Source organism: Dermacentor andersoni, chromosome 5 (assembly GCF_023375885.2).
Source record: "Dermacentor andersoni chromosome 5, qqDerAnde1_hic_scaffold, whole genome shotgun sequence".
In the NCBI taxonomy this organism is placed as follows: domain Eukaryota; kingdom Metazoa; phylum Arthropoda; class Arachnida; order Ixodida; family Ixodidae; genus Dermacentor; species Dermacentor andersoni.
The window spans coordinates 44,469,234-44,489,544 of NC_092818.1; the positions used below are offsets into that span (position 1 = coordinate 44,469,234).

Here is a 20,311-nt window from a genome sequence, read left to right on the forward strand (position 1 = left end):
TCTCCTTAATTTACTATGCAGATGCGCCGATAGGCTCCACGCGACAAGGCGAAATAAAGTGGCCTACCGAGTTAGCATTCTGCACGCGAGGGACGTCGGTTAAGTCACTAACATTTCACCTCCCCCCCTCCCTGAAAAAAGTGAGAGCGCGGAGGGCCGTGGGTGAGAGATATGGCAAGGTAGGAAAAAAGATGAAGATGTCAAATGTATATAATAACTATATATATATATATATATATATATATATATATATATATATAATCTTTATTTTTATCGATATATGTGGTCCCGACGAATGTTCCAAGGTACATTGCTTTTCAAAAGCTTATCTAGGGGCTTTAGCCACATCAAGACAAATAATTAAGGAATAATAACTTGCTTCTAGTGCGGCTCGTTAGTGTTGAATGATCTGCGCATTCAATAATTCCTGTCATTTTTTTAAGACAAGGTGTTCTTTGGCGATGCCATACGGATTTGGCACACGTGAAGTCTGGGTATCTACATCTGGCCACCTGGGCCAAAAAAAAAAAAAAACGGCCCTTTCGCGCCTCCAGAACTTCGTAGCGAGCCGGAAAAGGTGTGAAAATGTAGGTATCAACGAGTCAAGACGTGAAAATTAGTCGCAGGATGAGTAAAATTAACGGTAATTTACTGTAATCGGCGCTAATACAATGAACAATTAACTAAATTGCACCATAGACTGCACTATCTCCAGGATCGGCTAACCTGACTATTACCTGGTAAAAAAAAAAGGAAAGCGTATCAATCAAAGTCAACCCGAGAGAAGACAACGTCGACTTGCATGCGCGTACAAGCAAAAGCGAATAAAAAAAGTCGACGGGAATAAACAGGGACAGAGGGTACGGGAAAAAATGTAAAGTCTGAAATTGTAACGAAGAAAATGCAACATTGAATCATATTTGTTGTGTCCGCATGCATCGACGCGCCATGCTAGGCGGCGACCTGTTCTTTGAGAGGCGTCGAGTGGGGAAGGATCGAGCCAGTGAGAGCGGTCGGTAGCGTACGCCTTCCAGAAGCCATTTAATGTGGACGGAAGCGTCAACCGGTCAGCAGTCGACGAGACAAGCAAGAGACGTTCGGAGAATTGGTGGAAAAAAAGCAGGCATATGACCGGATCCGTTACAAGCATAAATGGCGGTACAAGGTAGATATAGAAGTTTGTAAGGATGAGAAAGAAGGTTTAAAGAGACGTATACAAAAATTCTAGAATGAAGAGCATGTATAGCATTCCTGAGTAACTGAAGCAGGCTATGTGACTAATTCTCACCGGCTCGTTTCAAAGGGGAAGGCAATAGATCATCATCATCAGCGCGAGAGAGGAGTGCCGCTGCAATACACACCTCCTACATTACTCGGTTCGGCAGTGACAATACGTTTCGTCGCTGTATTGATTCAATTCTGGACGGATTACCGTCGACAGACATCGTGAGATGGGTTCTGCTGATTTCTTTTTTTTAATCATAGAAACAAGCATGCTCGAATCTGTAGTTACATATTCGTCAACTAAACCCGTAGCGTTTCGTACAAATTAAATGGTCGACTCTTATCGAACTGTCTCTGGAGTCAACGTTTTCACATGCACTTTCGTCAAGGCAACAATGTTTTCCTTGACAGCATGACTCACTCTTTCTCACCCCGATGGAGGAGCAGAATAACGGGACGTGATGAGTAACCTTCTCTTTCTTCTTTATATCCCCCTGCCCTTCCCCAAGGCGCCCAGTCGTGCTCCCTAAAGGGTTGCAGAAGAACAGCGCCTCTTCTTCTCCTTCACAATCTCTTTTTTTATGTATGAGGTTTTACTTGCTAACACCACGATATAATTATGAGGTGCGCCGTAGTGCATGGTGGATCACCGGATCAATTTCGACCACCTGGGCATCTTTAACGCACACCTAAATTTAAGTACACGAATGTTTTCGCATTTCGCTCCCATTGGAATGCGAGCTTCGCGGCCGGATTCGAATCCGCGACATCGAGTTCACAAGCGCAACGCCATAGCCTCTGGGCTATCGCGGCGTGTATGCAGATATTTCTGCCGGTGTGTGTATAGCCGCCTACATGCTATTCTATGCTTGGGGGTTTGAAAGGCCGTAAAGGGGACAGAGAGGTAGGCGAAAAAAAAAAAACAGGCAGGGGTGCATGACTTTACATGACTAGATATTATAAAGGAAACCGCTCATTAGGAGAAGAACGATGTTGTAGAATGAAAATATATGCTGAATTTCTTTCTTTTTTAAATAATATAACATGCTGCAGACTTAAGCGATCGTCGCGACATCTACCGCGACAGCAGCAAGCTCTCACAGCGCGGTCATTGGTACGTTGTCAAAAATATATATATATATTCTGGGGTTACACGTGCCATAACCACGATGCGCTTATGAGGCATGCCTGAGGTTCTTTACCGTGCATCCGATGCACGGTACATGAGTGTTATCTTTCTTTTTTTTTTTGGAAGGGGGGGGGGGATTCCACGCCCGTCATAATGCGGCCGAGGTCGAAACCGCTACCGAACCAGCGACCTCAGGGTCAACAGTGCAACCCCATGGTCAGGGGGTTGTCACGGCAGGTGTTTCTTAAATACAAGACGACGAGGTTGGACGGACAGAAAGATTACGCTGTAAAAAGAAAAGAAAGGATAAATTTACGCAAGGATAAATAAACCACTGTGCGCAAAAGGCACAGGCGTGGTGTACTTATGCCGCTATGTGCCATCTAAATCTCGCATAATAACTGCGAACTATATATGAAACTTTATTGAAATCAAAATTATTTTCTCGCTTAGCCCAACCGAAGCATTGGCCATGCACCCGTAAAATGTACTAGATCGAGTTCAGCGATTTATAATTTTCCTCTTTTGTTTTACATAGTTTATCCTGTGTATAGCTTGTTCATTTTTAATGTACTGTAGCAGTTGTTGCCCCTTTCCTCGTGGCTTTATATTTTGCGCGATAATTTTTAATAAGTCCAGCACTTTCGTATGTGCGCGCGTATCTTTCTTTATTTGCATATAGTTCTGAAGTCCTACCTTTGCAGCAGAAAAATAAAATAAAAAGAACGGGTAAGTTTCGACCCACCTGAGATGCGAAATCTCAGTCTGCTATATGTTTACAGAGTACGAACACACACGTACACGTATGCGCTAATGACATAGTTGGTAACTGTGCGGACATTCTTTCTTTTTGTTGTTGTTGTTGTGACATTTCATTTCCTTTTCTTTTTTTTCTTGTATTGCGCGTGCTAGTAGACCTCCAGTTTTAATTAAGCTCACAGTTTCCGAATCAAAACTCAGTTGTAAGTTCAGCAAGAGCGAAAGAGAGAAAGAGTACACTGTTTAATGGAGACTGAAGATGTCAGCTCTGGTATGTGCAGTTCTTGCTACTTCAAGTGAGGTGTTTGAGTTCACGCCAAGAGGAAAAGAGTGCAGGGAGAAGAGCACAGCAACAAATAAAAATGAAAAAGCTAGGAATACATAAACAAATTAGACGCAGCCGACAAACGAAAAAGTTGAAGGAAAGCGCGCGCCTCCTATCTTGTCCTTCCCCGCTGCAGATAAATACGGTTCACCAAATCAACTCGACCAATTAGCTCTTTTGCTAAATACATTAATTCACCTGCGCCTTTCGTTCGCGATGCATACAGATTTATTTATTTCACTTTTCATTTGCTCAAACACACATTTACCAAACGTATACAGAAAACGAGCATCTGGCATTGGCAGAAATATTTGACATACATGTAACAAGAAACGATAAGAGGCCTGTCGAACGCAATAACTCTCAGGTCATTGCACAAAGCCTAAAATTAGAGCATATCTGGTTTTAGCTGTCCCTATAAGAGTGTAAAGCAGCCAAATGTTTGCTTAATTGTCGTGAGTCTATGCCACCTTAAATTTGTGACAGGGCTTTACGCGGAGCTGCATGTCCTGTCATTTGGCGCTCATCCTACGCTGTAGCATTGCAGACGGAAGACAACACCCTGAACCGTGATAGTTACGATTGCTGACAACAGATGCTTTTCCCTCGTCGCTGTCGAGTCCGAGTGGCTCGAAAGCGAGCAAACGATGCAGGACTGGGTGCCGCGACCGGTCCAGCAAATCCGAACCAACGTCGATCGACAAAGCTAGATCGACAACTCGGAGCGTGCTTACCTGTTCCGCGCACATTTTCCGCGACTATGCAGACACCAACAACGCCAGTTAAACTGTGTTCATCAGCTTTTCCAAGCCAGCCGGTTAATTTTAGCAAAGCCATGTTGACCCGCTGCCGAAGCGTTGTCATGGCAACGGCGAAACGTTTTGTCCGACCGCCGCTCACGCGTGGCGCTTCCCGCAGCGGCGCTTGCAGACGACAACAGTTATACTGGCGAAAGTCGAGCGCTGCTCAGCTTCACTGGGAATATTTAAAGGCAATGCGGCTAATAACTGCCCACCTTTACGTACTGGGTATGTTATTAGCCTTGCTCTTTCGTGGGCCGATGCCGGAGACAGCGCACTCTAATATGTACGCCAATCGCGAAGGTGGATCTGGTGCCGGTACAGCGGGCGTGGCACTTGCGGAGACGACGGGCGTTTGCGCGCACGCGCGAGTAAGAGCGGGTGCGAGAGAGTAAATGTGAGGGCTTTTGCTCCTCGAATATCCATGGATTCTGCCTTGCACTACGGAGGAGTTTCATAGCGCGGGTTGTATGCGCTTGTCCCTAGGCGTCCCGGCAGAAGTCGCGAAGCGCTGTAGTGCTGAACTAAGGTGGCTAGAATCTAGCCACCTAGCTGAACTTAGCATCGCAAGTTGGCGGCTCGATGCAACTATATTTATTCAATCGTGTTTTTTTTAATTAAAAATTAAAAGAACGTGTCATTATTTCGCATTATTGGCGGCGCCTCCGGGACACCAAAGTGGCAACGGGGACATCAAAGCTATGGTGGCTAGAAGGAGAGGTGTCAGCTTCGGTGCGCCGGAGAGGGCGCGAGAATTCATCCAGATGCGGCGGCGCTGTTGTCGGCTCCGAGAACTCCGAGATGCCCTCCGCGCTCGCGCGCGCGCGCGCGTAGCAGCCGCTTTTCGTTGCAGCTATTTCAAGATACCGTGCGGATTACAACAAATGCTAGTTGGCACACTTTTCTGACGGCTCGCTGCAAAGCGTGTATTGGCACTGAAAACTATGTTTGAAGTTGCTTCCCTGTATATTAGCTGCGTGAGCCGCTGGCACCCCGAAGCGCTGGAAGATGGCGAATCAAATGACTTGCCATGAGCTTTTCACCAAAACAACGTCCGTGCAGTTTTTGCTTTGATGCCGCAGTGTTCTCCATGACGTCTCAATTCAGGTAGAAGCATCAGCAACCATACTTGAGCGCTTTATTTTGATGACTTGCACATCGAAAAGCAAGGTATATATTTCGTACAAGCTTCAATAAGCAAGACATTTATTTTGACACACTCTTACAATTGAACGTCTAAAACACCATCAAAAGAAAATAAAGAGAAAATATGCATCAATGTAGGGGAGAACGGCAAGTTATACAAAACTCAGCTAAATGAAGTAAATAAGGCAAGTAAAAAGAACAGTCAATATGCAATGCCAAAATGGCATACACACATGGAATTGAGATTTGATTGGCAAACGCAGCCATAAATCAGTTTATGAAAATTGATTTCTGCCCATGTCAAACACAGCCAGATTGTGAGATCAAATTTGCTAATGGTATCTTTGTAATAATTAATGTGAATAAGACATTACTAAAAAGTTAACAGACGACACAATGTGGGTAACGTACAATAACATAAAAAAGAAAACCTTAATTGTTGGCTGTGTTAACGTTATGAAAGTTAAGTAGTACGTCTCAACTTCAAGAACTTCATCTTTTATCTATTTCTTTTTTGGTTGGACGCATTTTCTTCAGGTACAAGAAAATGCATCTTTGTCAGTGTGAAGAAGCCAATGATTTGATTCATTATTTCCACTTTGTGCTGCTCACAGCCGACTATATTTAACCTCTTCACAGACAGGCCAGACATGAGGTCCATGATGCTATCAGTTTTCAACTTGTTGAAACTGAAGCAATAGGTAAAAGCATCCTCCATAGCTTTGACCAGGTCTGCTAGGGACTCAGACGGGTACAGGAGGCCACCTCTATCTATGTAACCTGCGAGGCATGACTCTGCCGGAAGCAAGCTCGAGTCCTCTGTGTGAAGCAACAGCCTGCTACATTCGTTGCACTTCAGGGGCGTAAGCCAGGGGGGGGGGGGGGGGGGGGGCTTATGGGGCTTGAGCCCCCCCCGAAATTTTTTCGTGCTGTCATGCGCCGCCGACAAAAACAACTCTCGGCGCCGGAAATCATGCTCGATTTTGTCTAGAACGTCCTGAATTCACGCTCGAAAATACATTTTAGCGCGAACATTGCGAAATCGGGCTGGATTTCGCGGAAACGCCGATGCATGGGGAGTCACATATCGTAACGCAAGGAGCCCCACCGAGCACAAAACTTCAAGGGCGTTATGATGGCGAGCGGGCTCGTCTCGGCATCTCGTGGAGGCCGCGGAATCTACGGAGCGGTTGGATTTCAATTCTGAAACTTTGTGGGTATAAAGTTCCAATAACATTTTGATGCGAAAGGTGCATTGACATTTCCAAAGTCGTGCTTTAGATGTTCGATTCCGGAACTTTGTGGGTTTAATGCTGTTGTAAACATTTGACGCCAAAGGTGCATCGACCTTTCTAAAGTCGTACATCGGGATACAAGTTGACAAAGCACGCAGCGAGGTCCGATGAGACAAAGCGTTGTGGTGGTTCATTTGTGCCATCAGGTCACAGAAAAGAATATGAATTTTTTTTCACCTGCGCCAAAGCATCCATGTCAAGACATTAAAGCCACCATTGTAACTAAGTTCTTATTGATTTTTCTACCTAAACTTTTATTCGCGAGGATACATTAGGCCTCTTTCTCATCTTTTCTTTTTTTTTTGTTCTCGCAACCCGCGGGCTGCCGATCCAGCCAGAGCGCATGCGTTTTTCTCGTGCTGCATCGACAACCGCGCGGCGCACTTGGATGCGCGTTCGTTTTTCTCTTGACATAAAAATTGTAACAGCGCAAACACATGCAACCACAAAGTAGCAAAGACGAGACACAAGCGCTTGTGTCACAGCGCTTGTGTCTCGTCTTTGCTACTTGGTGGTTGCATGTGTTTGCGCTGTTGCAATTTTTATGCCAAGTATGCACCAACTCGCCCAGAAAGAAGTTTTAATGAAGTACGTTTTTCTCTGGCCGACTGCAATTTCACCTGGCAGAGTTTTGGACGCTTTCTGGTTAGCCGACGAGAAAAAGAAACAATGCATAGTCGCTCGCCGCCAGCACTGCGGGGACTCGACGGATTGCAACGCGTTCGCTTGTGTGCGCAATGGAGAAAAGCGGGGAGGAAGCGCGCCGCCTTCTGCCGCACGCGATACATTTTGGGAGTGGAGGAAGGGGGGGGGGGGGTGCTGTGATCTGTGAATCTGTGGTTGCGCAACCTGTTTATTTGCCTTGTTTGACGCATTATATTTAGTGACTTTTTCTTAGGTACGTAGATTTATTGGAGACTTATACGCATATTTAAACATCTTGTTGCGAGGTTTTCTGTATATGCGCAGTGAACTTTGTTTCCATTGCCAATTTTTGCCCTGTATCCCGCTGTGTCTTCACATTTGTATATTCCATTGTATCTTCGAATTTATAATGTACGAAGGCGAGCCAAATGAAAGTGAGACAAGCCGCCCCGCGCAATAATGGTTCGGTTCATTATTTTCGAGGCATGCGCGTAGCACATACGCATCTCATTTACAAGTGACATGCAGAGGTGAGGTTAAATGTTCTTTAATGTTCTCATACACTGGGTTGAACAGGGTTACGTGACATAATGGACACTCCAAAAGTTGAACAGCTTGGTGTCGTGAGGTTTTTGACAAATGAAGATGTTTCCCAAAAAGAAATTATTCGCCATATGGCTGCCGTATGCGTTGAACATTGCGTTTCATTGGCCACTGTGAAGCATTGTAGCAAACTGTTCAAAGAAGGACATGAAAGTTACAAAGACTATTCATGGCCGGGCCAAAGCCACCGTGCAATCATCCCCAACACAATTGAAAAGGCCGTGGTTGCTCAGTGGCTATGGTGTTGGGCTGCTGAGCACGGAGGTCGCGGGATCGTATCCCGGTCACGGCGGCTGCATTTCGGTGGAGGCGAAATGCGAAAACACCCGTGTACTTAGAGTTAAGTGCACGTCAAAGAACCCCAGATGAGGGTGACGACATTTTGTCTGCAATTGTGACCGGGGATGACTCATGGTGCCGCTACTACTAGCCTGAAACACTACGGCAAAGCTTACAGTGGAAGCATTTGAATTCACCCCTCGCAAGGAAAACAAAGGCCGTCATTTCTGCCGGAAAAGTGTTGACTTCTTTTTAGATCGTTAGGGGCCATTATTGATCGAATTTTCTAAACCTGGAGAGACTCTAAATCATTTCAGATATTGTGAAAGGTCGGATCGGCTGCGTGTCGCAATCAAGAACAAACGACGTGGAAAATTGAGCATTGGAAACATCTTGCTTCACAACATTGCCCGCTCCTACGTCGCTGATGTGGTTAATACGAAACTGGCAAAGTTCAAGTGGGAAACGTTGCAACATTCCTCATGCAGCCCAGACCTGTTGCCTTGCGTCTTCCACATTTGGTAAAATTTGAAAAAACTGCTCAAGGGAGCCAGATTCGTGTCGGAAGATGAGGTGTAGTCATTTACAGATTTTTGAGGCAGCAATCCAAGGAGTTTTATGAGACGGGAATTACGCGACTCGTTAGTAGGACAAGTAAGTGTCTAAATACTCATGGTGACTACATTTAAATAAAGTACCCCGTTTATCATATATTCGCATTGGCTCACTTTCATTTGACTCGCCCTCGTATATTTTGCAGAACTCCTGCTTTTTTACATGTGCTCGCAATACACGAGCGGTGACAGCTGCTCCTGCGCAATACATTTTAACAAAGGACAGCGTCATTGAGATTTTCCCCTGGTCGTTGCATATGTACGAAAATGTAAACAAGGTTGTTGAATGACAGATATATATATATATATATATATATATATATAGTAGGCAAAGAGGGATTCTTCAGGCTACCTTTCAAACGTAAAGAACTTGAGTTCTATATATATATATATATATATATATATATATATATATATATATATATATATATATATATATATATATATATATACAGCTCCCTCGACTAATTCTATAAGGAGGAGGCCGAGCTGCAAAGTGAGCCCCCCACGAACGAAATTTCTGGCTACGCCACTGTTGCACTTCCGTCTTTTTCAACATCTTCCGGGCCACATAGCCACTGACGTAATAAGTGATCCGGGAGTCACTTTTGTGTCCAATGATTTCAGCATGGTCACCTAGGGCTCTTAACACCAGATGGTCGTGTCAGCAACGAATATGTAAAGAACGCCTGCAAATGCGACAGCGACACTTCAAGTTCAGTGACACTCAGGGCAATGCCGCACGTTACTATGGCTGTTTGCCAGCCTAATGGCTTCGATATAATGCGGGTCAACTTCGCGTTTACTTTCTTCAGTGATGAAGTTTTAAGGGGCCTGTATGTCTACAACAGCCATGCACCCCCAAAGGGCTCATAACACCAGATGGTCGAGTTAGCAACGAATATGTAAAGGAGGCCTGCAAATGCGACACTTCAAGTTCAGTGACACTCAGGGCAATGCCGCACGTTATCGTGACTGCTTGCCAGCCTAACCGCTACGAAAGAATGCGGGCTTTTTTTGGCAAGAAGCCGGGACAACAACTCTAGCAGCGTAGAGGAGTAAATCGTTCTCCAGAGTGAGCTGGTGTCGATGCTCGTAGAAGGGTTTTAGGTCCACTGGTAAATCTCGCCTGGAGGGCCACTCTTTTTTCTTACTCCATCGGCGAAGTTGTGCACAAACAGGGTCTGTTAATTGGGATACCTTTAACCATTGAAGGCAGTGCTCCTTTGTGGGAAAAGAGGTTTTCAAAGAGCATACGAAAGCTTCACGTTTTCTTCGAGCTCTGAGCCCTGCGGAACTACTGATGGGTGGTCGGCTAAGAACCAGGCTTCCTCTTAGTTCCACCAAGCTGACACCCCAACTGCCAGATCAAGAGAGCCTTCGGAAGTTCGAGGAACAGTACCGGAAACGTCAAAGGAAAGACTTCGACAGACGTTACGAAGTGCAAGAAGTGGGATCACGGGGGATTTCCACAGACTCGCCGTTGATGACATGCTTGTAGATACGGACGACGAATCTCTCGTCGAAATGAGCCTCGCACACAACGCAGTTCTTCTTCAATTGCACACTCCCAGGTCCTGCGTCGTTCATCGTCGACGGGAACAGCGAAGAGACACGCCTTCTTCCCTTGTTTGCGGGCCGAAATATATATCCCGCTTTGCATCCAGGTGCAAAACGGTGTCTTTGCTGTTTAGACATCACTATGACATGGCCACGACGTGGACATGGCCATGTCGGTACATAGCAATGCCAAACAAATTCAAACCAGCACACCGCAGACGTTGTGAGAACACGTGCCCGTACCTGTCTGTAGGCGACGAAACATGCGGCGACGGTGGTCGGCGGGTGCTTTCGACGGATCTGGATGGATGGATGTTATGAGCGTCCCCTTTGGAACGGGGCTATCGGTTGCGCCACCAAGCTCTTGCTATTATACTGCTTAATGTCCTACCTAGGTTAAACAATAAAACAGAGAAAAAAGAACGCTATCAACTACCCCACCCAAATTTTCTGATCCCCTATCTCGAACTGTGCTTTTGTACGTCTCCGTTTTTTGTCGTTTCCCTACTTTTCTTCCACCAATCCTCTAATCGCCTCTTACTAATGCCTATATTGCCGGACATGTTTACTTTTCCACTGCTCTCGCTGAACCCAAGTGCTTCAAGGAGGCCAGTGGCGCCTAAATCGACCGCTGGGTAGACGTCTTCACATTCTAATAAAACATGCTCCATAGTTTCCCTAGCTTTACCGCAGCAAGCACATGCTTCTTCCGTCTTATATCTCGACACTACCGGATCTACCGGATAGATCCGCTAGCGACGTGCGCGCCACCCCGCGGCGCCATGAAACACCAGCATGCCTCCGATCACGGCGCGACCGCGCGACCGCGACGATGCTGACACCGCTCCTTCTAGCCAAAGCTAGAACCCGGACTGGTCCGTGGCCGGGTTCGCAAAGGCCTGCGCGTGCCAGGGGAGTATAAGATCGGCTGTCCTCGATAGCGGACAGCCAATTTTTATTGCGAAAGCAATACTGCTCGCACTTTCGGCCCATCGGTGGTCGTGGCGCCTCCTTACACAGCTGCGCGTCACGTGACCGTGTGACGTCATGCCAGACCGAGAGACGGGGCCCCAGCTCGCGGCATCAATGGTGGAGGCGAAGCCTTGCGCGCCGCTGCTGCGGCGCTACCGAGAGAGGGCGCTTGCTGGTGTGACGTCACGCTAGGAGGATAAATGGGGCTACAGCTCGGCTCCTCGCAGTGGTCGGCGCACTGCCTTGTGCTATGTTGGATGATGTATAGCCATAAGTTTAACAAAGGGCAACCATGTCCACACCATCAGCCGAACCAAGGCGCAGCCAAGGGTATTGCTTTCGCAATCTTCCAGGCTTAACCAAGCTAAGCCTTTAGCCAATTTTTTTATGCGAACGCCCCCTGGCACGCTTCGGCCTCTGCGGCCCCAACCCACGGGCCGCCCTGCTTCCAGCTTTGATCCCCCCCGCGGCCGCTACCGCTTGCCCCGAAGATCCTGCGCCGCCTGCTTTAATATAACCTCAGGTGCTCTCCTGAGGTCTCCGTTTGCCGGTTACATGTGCCCTCCTGGAGCAGTGCTTGTATAGAATGCAATCTATCGTCACGACGAAAAAAGCGACCCGCGACTTATACAGCACCAGTCAGAACCTTGCCCCTTCAGACACAGCGATCACCAAATGGGGCGTCCGTGCCCACTGCCTCATCGTGCCGGCAGCCAGCGGCGGAGCGTAAACAAAATCGACCGCACTTTGCAATGCCGGCATGCCTAGGGGGCAAACACATACAACACACGCTAAGAAACCTCCTCCCTAGCTAGTGCCTAGGCAGACTCACATATCCAAGGAGCAAAGGCCCCCAGATTTTATCTCGCACCCGCTCTTACTTGCGCAGAAACGTCGAGCGCCGTGAGAAGCGCCACGCCCCGCTGTACATAGTAGCAATTGTAAAAACGCTGCTGGTACTCCCGATGGCGTAGGCGCCGACCCCCAAAGTGTGATTACCATAGTTCTGTTACGCACATCATTTGAGGTATCTGTAGCGTTGCCTCCAACTTTCCGCTTAAAATTTTATTGTGGCCAAAAGCTTACTGCATCATCGTCAGCGTGACATACACAGCTTTTACTTCATTGTTTCGCTCTATTTGTTTTATTTGTTTGCTTATGTTTGTGAATCCAGCAATAATTAAACAAGTCCGCTAATTAAATCAGTAAATTAATAATTTGTGATGAAAAGAAATACTGGGTGTAAGCACACGACTGCTGCTACTATGGAGTCAGTACGATTTCTCTAGAGCTCTTCTTTTTTTAAATCTTGGTCAAAGTTAACTGGGACACCCGGTATATTATGTTCACTTAATAGCCCTCGACAAATAGTGCTGTGAAATATTGCTTTGAACACTCACATAGCATACTCAACATGTGGAATGCAATATATAGCGCTTGATTGCTAGCTGTGCTTGTGTGTGTGTATTTACGGCTGCTTTTTTCTTTGCCCAGCACAGTACTAACTAGCACATTGCCCATGAAATGGCCCTTAAAAGAGCACAGCTACACTTCTTGAACAATAAGAAAACATTCGCTATGTGTAGCCAATGCTGCCATGAATATACGAGCCAAATAGGTATTATTCCACTGCAAGCAGCAGAAAGTCCACAATCTCACATAAAAGACACTTCACATGTTCACTCTTGGTCATGGCAGCGCCTTTTGATGGAAGCAATACGGATAAACGCCCAAGTACTTAGATTTAGGTGCATGTTAAATAACCCAGGGCGTTAAAATTTAATCCGGAGTCTCTCACTATGGTTAGCTTTATAATAAGATTGTTGTTTTGGCACGTAAAACCCCAGAATAGATCTGAACTGAATTTTCACATGAAGGATTCCTTGCTCTCTCCTGCAGCTTATGAGGCAACTCCTATTATGCCCCGCCTGTGACATCAAAGACTCACGCTCCACCTATTGGGGATCATGAGACGCTCCTGAGCAAAAGCCTGTTCACACAGCAGATTGTTCTAGTCTGCTAGCAAACAAAGGTAGCCGCATTCAGCAATGCGTCCTGCCCTCCCTGTTCTGCTCCTCCGTCGCTCTCAGGCACCTTTGTCAGATGCCAACCTTTAAGGGTTACCGATCTTGTTTGTTTAAAGCTTAACGACCCCGTTACTATTAGTGCACTCCAGAAAGTTGAAAAAGTAAGAAAGGTGCAATGGGCAGTACCACAACCAGCTGAGAGGAAAGCTTGTGCTGAGGAGCAATGGAACAAAATAAGCATTGCCCTCTTTATATCTATCTTATTATTAAGTCTTTTCTCAAATTTTTGCAAGAATATCTTCATTGAATGAAGTTATACTTGCAATCGGCTCTAAGTAGTTTTATTTTGACGTATCAATGCAACCGGTCAAAGAAATAGCACAGTGGTTGCCCTGGAATAAGAACACTTATTCACGATCACAACAAAATCTCATCCAGCAGTCTTTCCTTTTCGGTAGTCTTCACAAATATCTGTAGTTTTCTTTCTAAGCACGATATAGTAATATCAAACCTCATGTCATCTTCTGGTAGTAATTTACTCCTTGCTATGAAAACAAGACTGACTGGTGATGTCACCGACAGTGAAATGCAAGCTGCCTTCCAGGTTTTCCTGTACACCGTAAAGATCGCATTGGAACACGAGATCGGGGCGTCTTAATCGCTGCCCAAGATCAGCTGTCGGTCAATTTTATTAACGATAACACAGACTAAGAATTGTTATGGCTTCTCAGTCATGCTTCCCCAAACAGTATTGCTGGGCATCCGCTACAGGCCCCCTGGTAATGACCTCGACTTCTGTTCAAAATTAAATAATACAATGCACCATAACAGGAGCCCATCCTAAAGAACACATACTTTTATTTGGCCACTACAATTATCCATGTATTAATTAGCCCAACCAGACCTAGTACATTCAAAGAAAGAACATTTCTCAGCATTTCTCTGAACTTCACTCTTGCACAACTAATTGCAGGGCCAACATGTGCTGAAAGTCACTCTGGAAACACTCTAGATCTTGTAAAATCTAATTATCCTGATATCCCGATAGTCTAACCTTTACAAAGTACATTTGCGAACTAAGCGATCAAAACAAAATTCATATGCTATATTTTCTCTCGTAGCTTCTCCACATAGCTCCTTTCTCGTTTTTCCCCCACCGCTTCTATGTCATGATATCGCAGTCCTTTCATACCCTTCTTCATATGAGGAAACAAAACAAAAAAAGTTGCACGGAGCGAGGTCAGGTGAGTAAGGGACGTGGGCGTCTGACCTCACTCCGTGCGACTTCTTTTTGTTTCTTCAAATGAAGAAGGACATGAAAGGACTGTGATTTTACGACGTAGAAGAGGTGAGAGAAAAAATGATAGAGGAGCTATTAGGCCATCAAAACAGACGATTTTCGAAAATGTTTCAAAGTATCAAATTGCAGATTGGACAAATGTATTAAGTGTAATGGAGAGTATTTTGGAGGTGATAAGGTTGTTTTGTAATAAAAATATAAATAAATATATGGTTTTCTAAAAATAATTCTGGTTACTTTTGGGTACGCCCTCGTACATCACAGCGCAACAACCATCCACTTCAAGTTCACACTCATGTTCCTGAACTACTAGTTCCACAGCCTTGTTTTTGTTCAGGGCAACATCAGACTGGAAAGGCCCTGCCCGTCATGTTGCATCTAAAGTTGTCCATCAATGTTCTTGCAAAGGGCAACAGAACTTGTATCCCAATAAAATAGCAGCATGCAACCCAACACATAGGTAATATCCTCAACATAGGGGTTCTTAAGGAAGTAAACTGAACTGAGTAGTTGTGCTCGCATATATGTGTGTTGATGGTGTTCTTTTGTTGCCCCATTGTGTCATCTCCTGTGACCCTGTAGTAAAAACGGAAAACTCATAAGGAAAGATGCGTATGGTGTCCAAAGTAGCCATGGCATAGCATGGTGTCGCTTAGAAGGAACTCAGTCATTGGCTGGGAAAGGCTAAACTGCATGCATATTCCATGGAGCTGCGTAAACATTCCTACTGTACTGTTGCATTAGACAGCACAAGAAGCAACTCATTCAAGCAAGTAAGCACCACTAAGCACAGAATTCTTTAAATTAAATGCTGCTAGAGGTGCAGTCAGTGGTTACGTTGTATTAATTTAGTTGTTAACCAGGGCATTGGCGTGGTGCAGACCATGTTCTCACTACCTTTGATAACTGCCTCGTTTGAAGGGCTAAGTCACAGTTCACATAACTTAGTTGCTGTTAGTAGCAACTGGAATGAAATGTTCACAATTGGTATTGTAGTCCCAGCAGTATCTGAAGAATTGTGAAGCTAATAGTATTCAGGTGAATGCAGCAACGTCGTTCATCTGCAACACTGCAGTAGGAAAGGTTACACTCCTCGGTAGAAAGTGTATGTAAGCTAGCCTTCCCCAGATGATCACGCTGCACCGTGTTACGGCTACATTGTGCAGCATGCCAGGCTTTCCCATAGACATTTCATGACCAGAAATAAAGTTATGAAAGAGACTAGAGTAACAGTAAAAAATTTAGTTCTCATTTTTGTGAAAAGCAACTATCATGACACCACATGAATGCTCCACATCGTTGTTCTGCAAGCACGTGACACAAAATACACCTAGCAATGTTTTTTCACAAGTAGTGAAGCTCGAGCTTTTCATTTCCTGCTTTGCCTTGTAAATGATGTTACAAGTACTTATGCATCTGTCACACTGTTTCACAGCCATTGGTGCATCGTCTTGTTGACATGGAGCTTTTTAAGGTGGTTAACATTTAAACTGTCATCTGATGGCTAATTTCAGTAGAAAAGATGCAGAAATACCTATTCATTTATTATGACTGAGGAAATTACGGAATAAATGAGGTTTGTACCAAACATTCATGCAGTCAGCCAGCAAAAAAAAAAAAAAAAAAGAAATATGCAGATCCCACACAGTGTGGCAATCGATGTAAGCGAAGCTTTCTGTGCTGTTTGCTTTGATTAGCTATAATTAGTGATGATGTTGATGGCGAATGCTTAATTTATTCGTTTAGTCCAACACGAGAGTGGCGAGTTTGTGTCAAATGTTACCTTGCGTGCGCCACTGCTGTTTCTCTGCATAGTACACAGAAGACACAGGGAGAGGTGTTTGCTAGAGGAATTCTTGCATGCCATACTTAATAACCTTCGAGAGGGTTGAGCATTGCCATTTCCCCACATGGCACATTGCATCATGGCAGAAGTATTAAACTTTAATTGTATTATGGGGCTGCACGTGCCAGAACCACAATAGGGTTATGAGGCATGCCGTAGTGGTCGTTTCCGGATCAATTTTGACATTGTAGTGTTGTTTATCATGTTTCTATATCTAAATGCATGACTGTTCTTTATTTCTCCCTTGTTGAAATGTGGCTGCCGTGGTTGGGATCAAACACGTGACCTTGAGCAATGCCATAGCCGCAAAGCTACTGCGGTGGGCACAGAAGCATTGATTTGACGTGTGACTGCTTCCGTAGCGTCGCCTAGACCTTACGATGCGCAATAATGTGGCTCTGCTTTTGTACGGCCTGCATAAGTTGTCCACCTGACAAATTTGCATGCTGTTTATTTTTCTGAAATAGCAGAAATGTACTGCACTGTGCCTGGAACTTAAATTTATCAAGTTTATCAAATTTATCCATACCCGCAACCTCTGTTGTGTTTGTGCGACAAGTGGGTTTAGCATCTTTGGGAAAGCTGTGAGGACCCCAGCGACAATGAAGAATCGGGATGCCACTCCACCTCACACAATGGTGGAAATGTACACCACGTATGCTCTCTCTTGCTCAATGACTACCAGATGACTATGAAAATGATATCAGATGCACTTTGTTTGGAAATGAAGGCAATTCACGCACTTCTTACGGAAAGCTTAAAAATATAAAAGGTTTGCAACAAGATGGTACTGAAACTGTTAATTCCTGAGCAAATCTGACAAAAATAATGTTGAATTGCTTAGAAAGGTTTAGATGAATACAATGGATATCTTCGAAAAGGTCCTCACAGGACACGGAACTTGCATTTATGAATACGACATAGAGGCGAAGTGTAGAGCAAGGACCTGAAAAAATGAGCCAATGAAAAAAGAACAAAGAGAAGTAAAGCCAAAATCAGTCGCCTTGATGATGTTTTTTGACTGCCATAGAATTGAGCACCACAAATTTGTACCTGAAGGCCAAACTGCCAATGCAGCTTCCTATGACGGCTTCAGGAAGGGATACTCTACAATGGATCACATCCATGTCATTAATCAGGTAATTGAGAAATCTGCAGAGTATAATCAGCCTCTCTATATGGCTTTCATAGATTACGAAAAGGCATTTGATTCAGTAGAGATGCCAGCAGTCATAGAGGCATTATGTAATCACGGAGTACAGACTGCTTACATAAATATCTTGGAAAATATCTACAGAGATCCCACAGCTACCTCAATTATCCACAAGAAAAGCAGAAAGATATCTATAAAGAAAGGGGTCAGACAAGGAGACACAATCTCTCCAATGCTATTCACTGCGTGCTTGGAAGAAGTATTCAAGCTATGAAACTGGGAAGGCTTAGGAGTAAAGATCGACGGCGAATAACTCAGCAGCCTTTGGTTTGCCGATGACATCGTTCTATTCAGCAACAATGCAGACGAGTTACAATAAATTATTGAGGACCTTAACAGAGAGAGTGTAAGAGTGGGATTGAAGATTAGTATGCACAAGACAAAGATAATGATAAATAGCCGGGCAAAGGAACAAGAGTTCAGGATCACCAGTCGGCCTCTAGAGTCTGTGAAGGAGTAGGTTTATCTAGGTCAATTAATCACAGGGAACCCTGATCATGAGTAGGAAATTCACAGAAGAATAAAAATGGGTTGGATCGCATACGACAGACTTTGCCAGCTCCTGACTGGAAGCTTACCATTATCATTGAAAAGGAAGGTGTACAATCAGTGCATTTAGAGAATTCAGAAATATATACTTTAACCTACAATGCGGACAGGCTTCTAGGGCAGTTTCAGCAGGAAGTTATACGAGCTGCCATAAAGAGCCCTTTTGGAAGACAAATAGCAGAAAGAGAACTAGGCACAGTTTCACAGAGGTTCTACAGAGAAGCTTGTAAATCTAAAAGAACTTGCTCTACGTTTTCCACACATATACATCTGTGAACAAATATTTTCAAGAATGAAGGGCATCGCTTCTAAATATAGAGTTAACCTCTCTGGTAAACATTTAAAGTTCTTCCAAATTATTGCCTCTTCAAGGTTGTAACCAGAATTCAGCAAAACAGTGAAATTCAAACATCAGTTGCACCATTCTCATTAGCACTTCTTGTCCTCCAGCGAGTGAACACATTATTATTAAATTGCAGATTTCAGTTCCTTGCATTTATGGAGTTGCACAGATAAAAGATTACGCAGAAATGATCTAACTTGATTATCTGAGTAATTAAATGGCTTTCTAACCGTGGTGAATTATCCGCACAACTTTGTGAATCACTGAATTGCATCGGATTAACCGGCAAGGATATGAAGATGACATGCCGAAGACTTTAATGGTGTTTTGATGATTGAAGCATGATGCAGTTGTGCATTATGCTTTTGGATGAGTAAATGCAAAAGTTTTTAGCAAATCAGTAAGAGATTTCGTTTTTTTACCTGGAATGTTTTCCTGGTTGTTTTCTATATGTTATCAAAACCCACAAGGTTCCACTGCACCGCTTGTGTTTTTCACCCACACCAGAAACTGCACAACACCTCTCTCTGTACCTGATGCGAAGTAAACATTGCCAGCATAACACAATGGACACTATAGAGAATGTTGTCATCCACGACACCCGGCAACAAACCATCCAGTGCATGCACACCAGGTCGGCGTACTCCCGCACGTGTACATAGACTCATAATCATTTCGCACTCAATTCACAGGCATGAGATGGAGCGTTTATGAGTGATGAATGGTGTGAGTGGACGTTCATATGAACAGAGGTGAGTGGAGCTTAACATGAGTATTAACTAGAATCAGTGACAGTGATACTGAGTTTACACATGAATGCGAGTGATTATGGGAGAGTGTGAGTAGACTTGAGAATAAGCATGGTGGCTGCCAGTAAGTGTGAATGAGTGTTAGTGGGCATGAATAGGAACATAAGCGAGTGCATTTGATGAGTGATGTGGTAGTAGGAAAGTGATAGCTGAAATTATAACGTCAGAATGACTGAGGAAACAGTGAAAAATAGCCGCAGCATGAAATCAGTGAGAAGAAAACTTGGCATAGGACAGGGCAAGATGTACGCAGTGAAAGATAATCAGGGTAATGACATCAGCAATTTCGTTGAGATAGTAAAAGCAGCAGAAGAATTCTATACTGACCTGTACAGTACACGGAGGAGACACGCAACCTTCATTAGAAGTGGTGATGAACAGGACACAGAGGCTCCTCATATAGCTAGCAATGAAGTTAGAAGGGCTTTGCAAGACATGTACCAGCAAAAAGCGGCAGGAGAAGATGGAATAACAGTCAATTTAATCAAAGTGGAGGATATAGTATGCTTCAAAAGCTTGCAGCCCTTTATACGCAATGCCTCATGACTTTAAGTATACCAGACTGCCAAAAGGATGCTAACATTATACTAATCCATAAGAAGGGAGACATTAAATAATCGAACAGTTGTAGACCCATCAGCTTGCTTTCAGTATTGTATAAAATATTCACCAAGGTAATTTCCAATGGAATCGGAGCAACACTTGACTTCAATCAACCAAGAGAACTGGCTGACTTAAGGAAGGAATTTTCTACAATGTATAATGTCCATGCCATCATTCAGGTAACTGAGACATCTGCTAAGTGCAATCAACCTTTTTATATGGCTTTCATAGATCACGAAAATGCATTTGGTTCAGTAGAGGTACCAGCAG

The 20,311-nt window shown here is 44.4% G+C and overlaps 1 protein-coding gene across 1 annotated transcript in view; it reads right to left on the minus strand.

The window, feature by feature from the left end:
• LOC126530024 (cytoplasmic dynein 2 intermediate chain 1) overlaps positions 1 to 4,280 on the minus strand; it is an 82,701-nt gene extending 78,421 nt beyond the window's left edge. Inside the window, exon 1 of the mRNA XM_050177489.3 lies at positions 4,172 to 4,280. Coding sequence (XP_050033446.3) covers positions 4,172 to 4,186 — 15 coding nt within the window. The 5' untranslated portion in view covers positions 4,187 to 4,280. The remainder of the gene's footprint in view (positions 1 to 4,171) is intronic.
• Between the last annotated feature and the right edge of the window lie 16,031 nt (positions 4,281 to 20,311).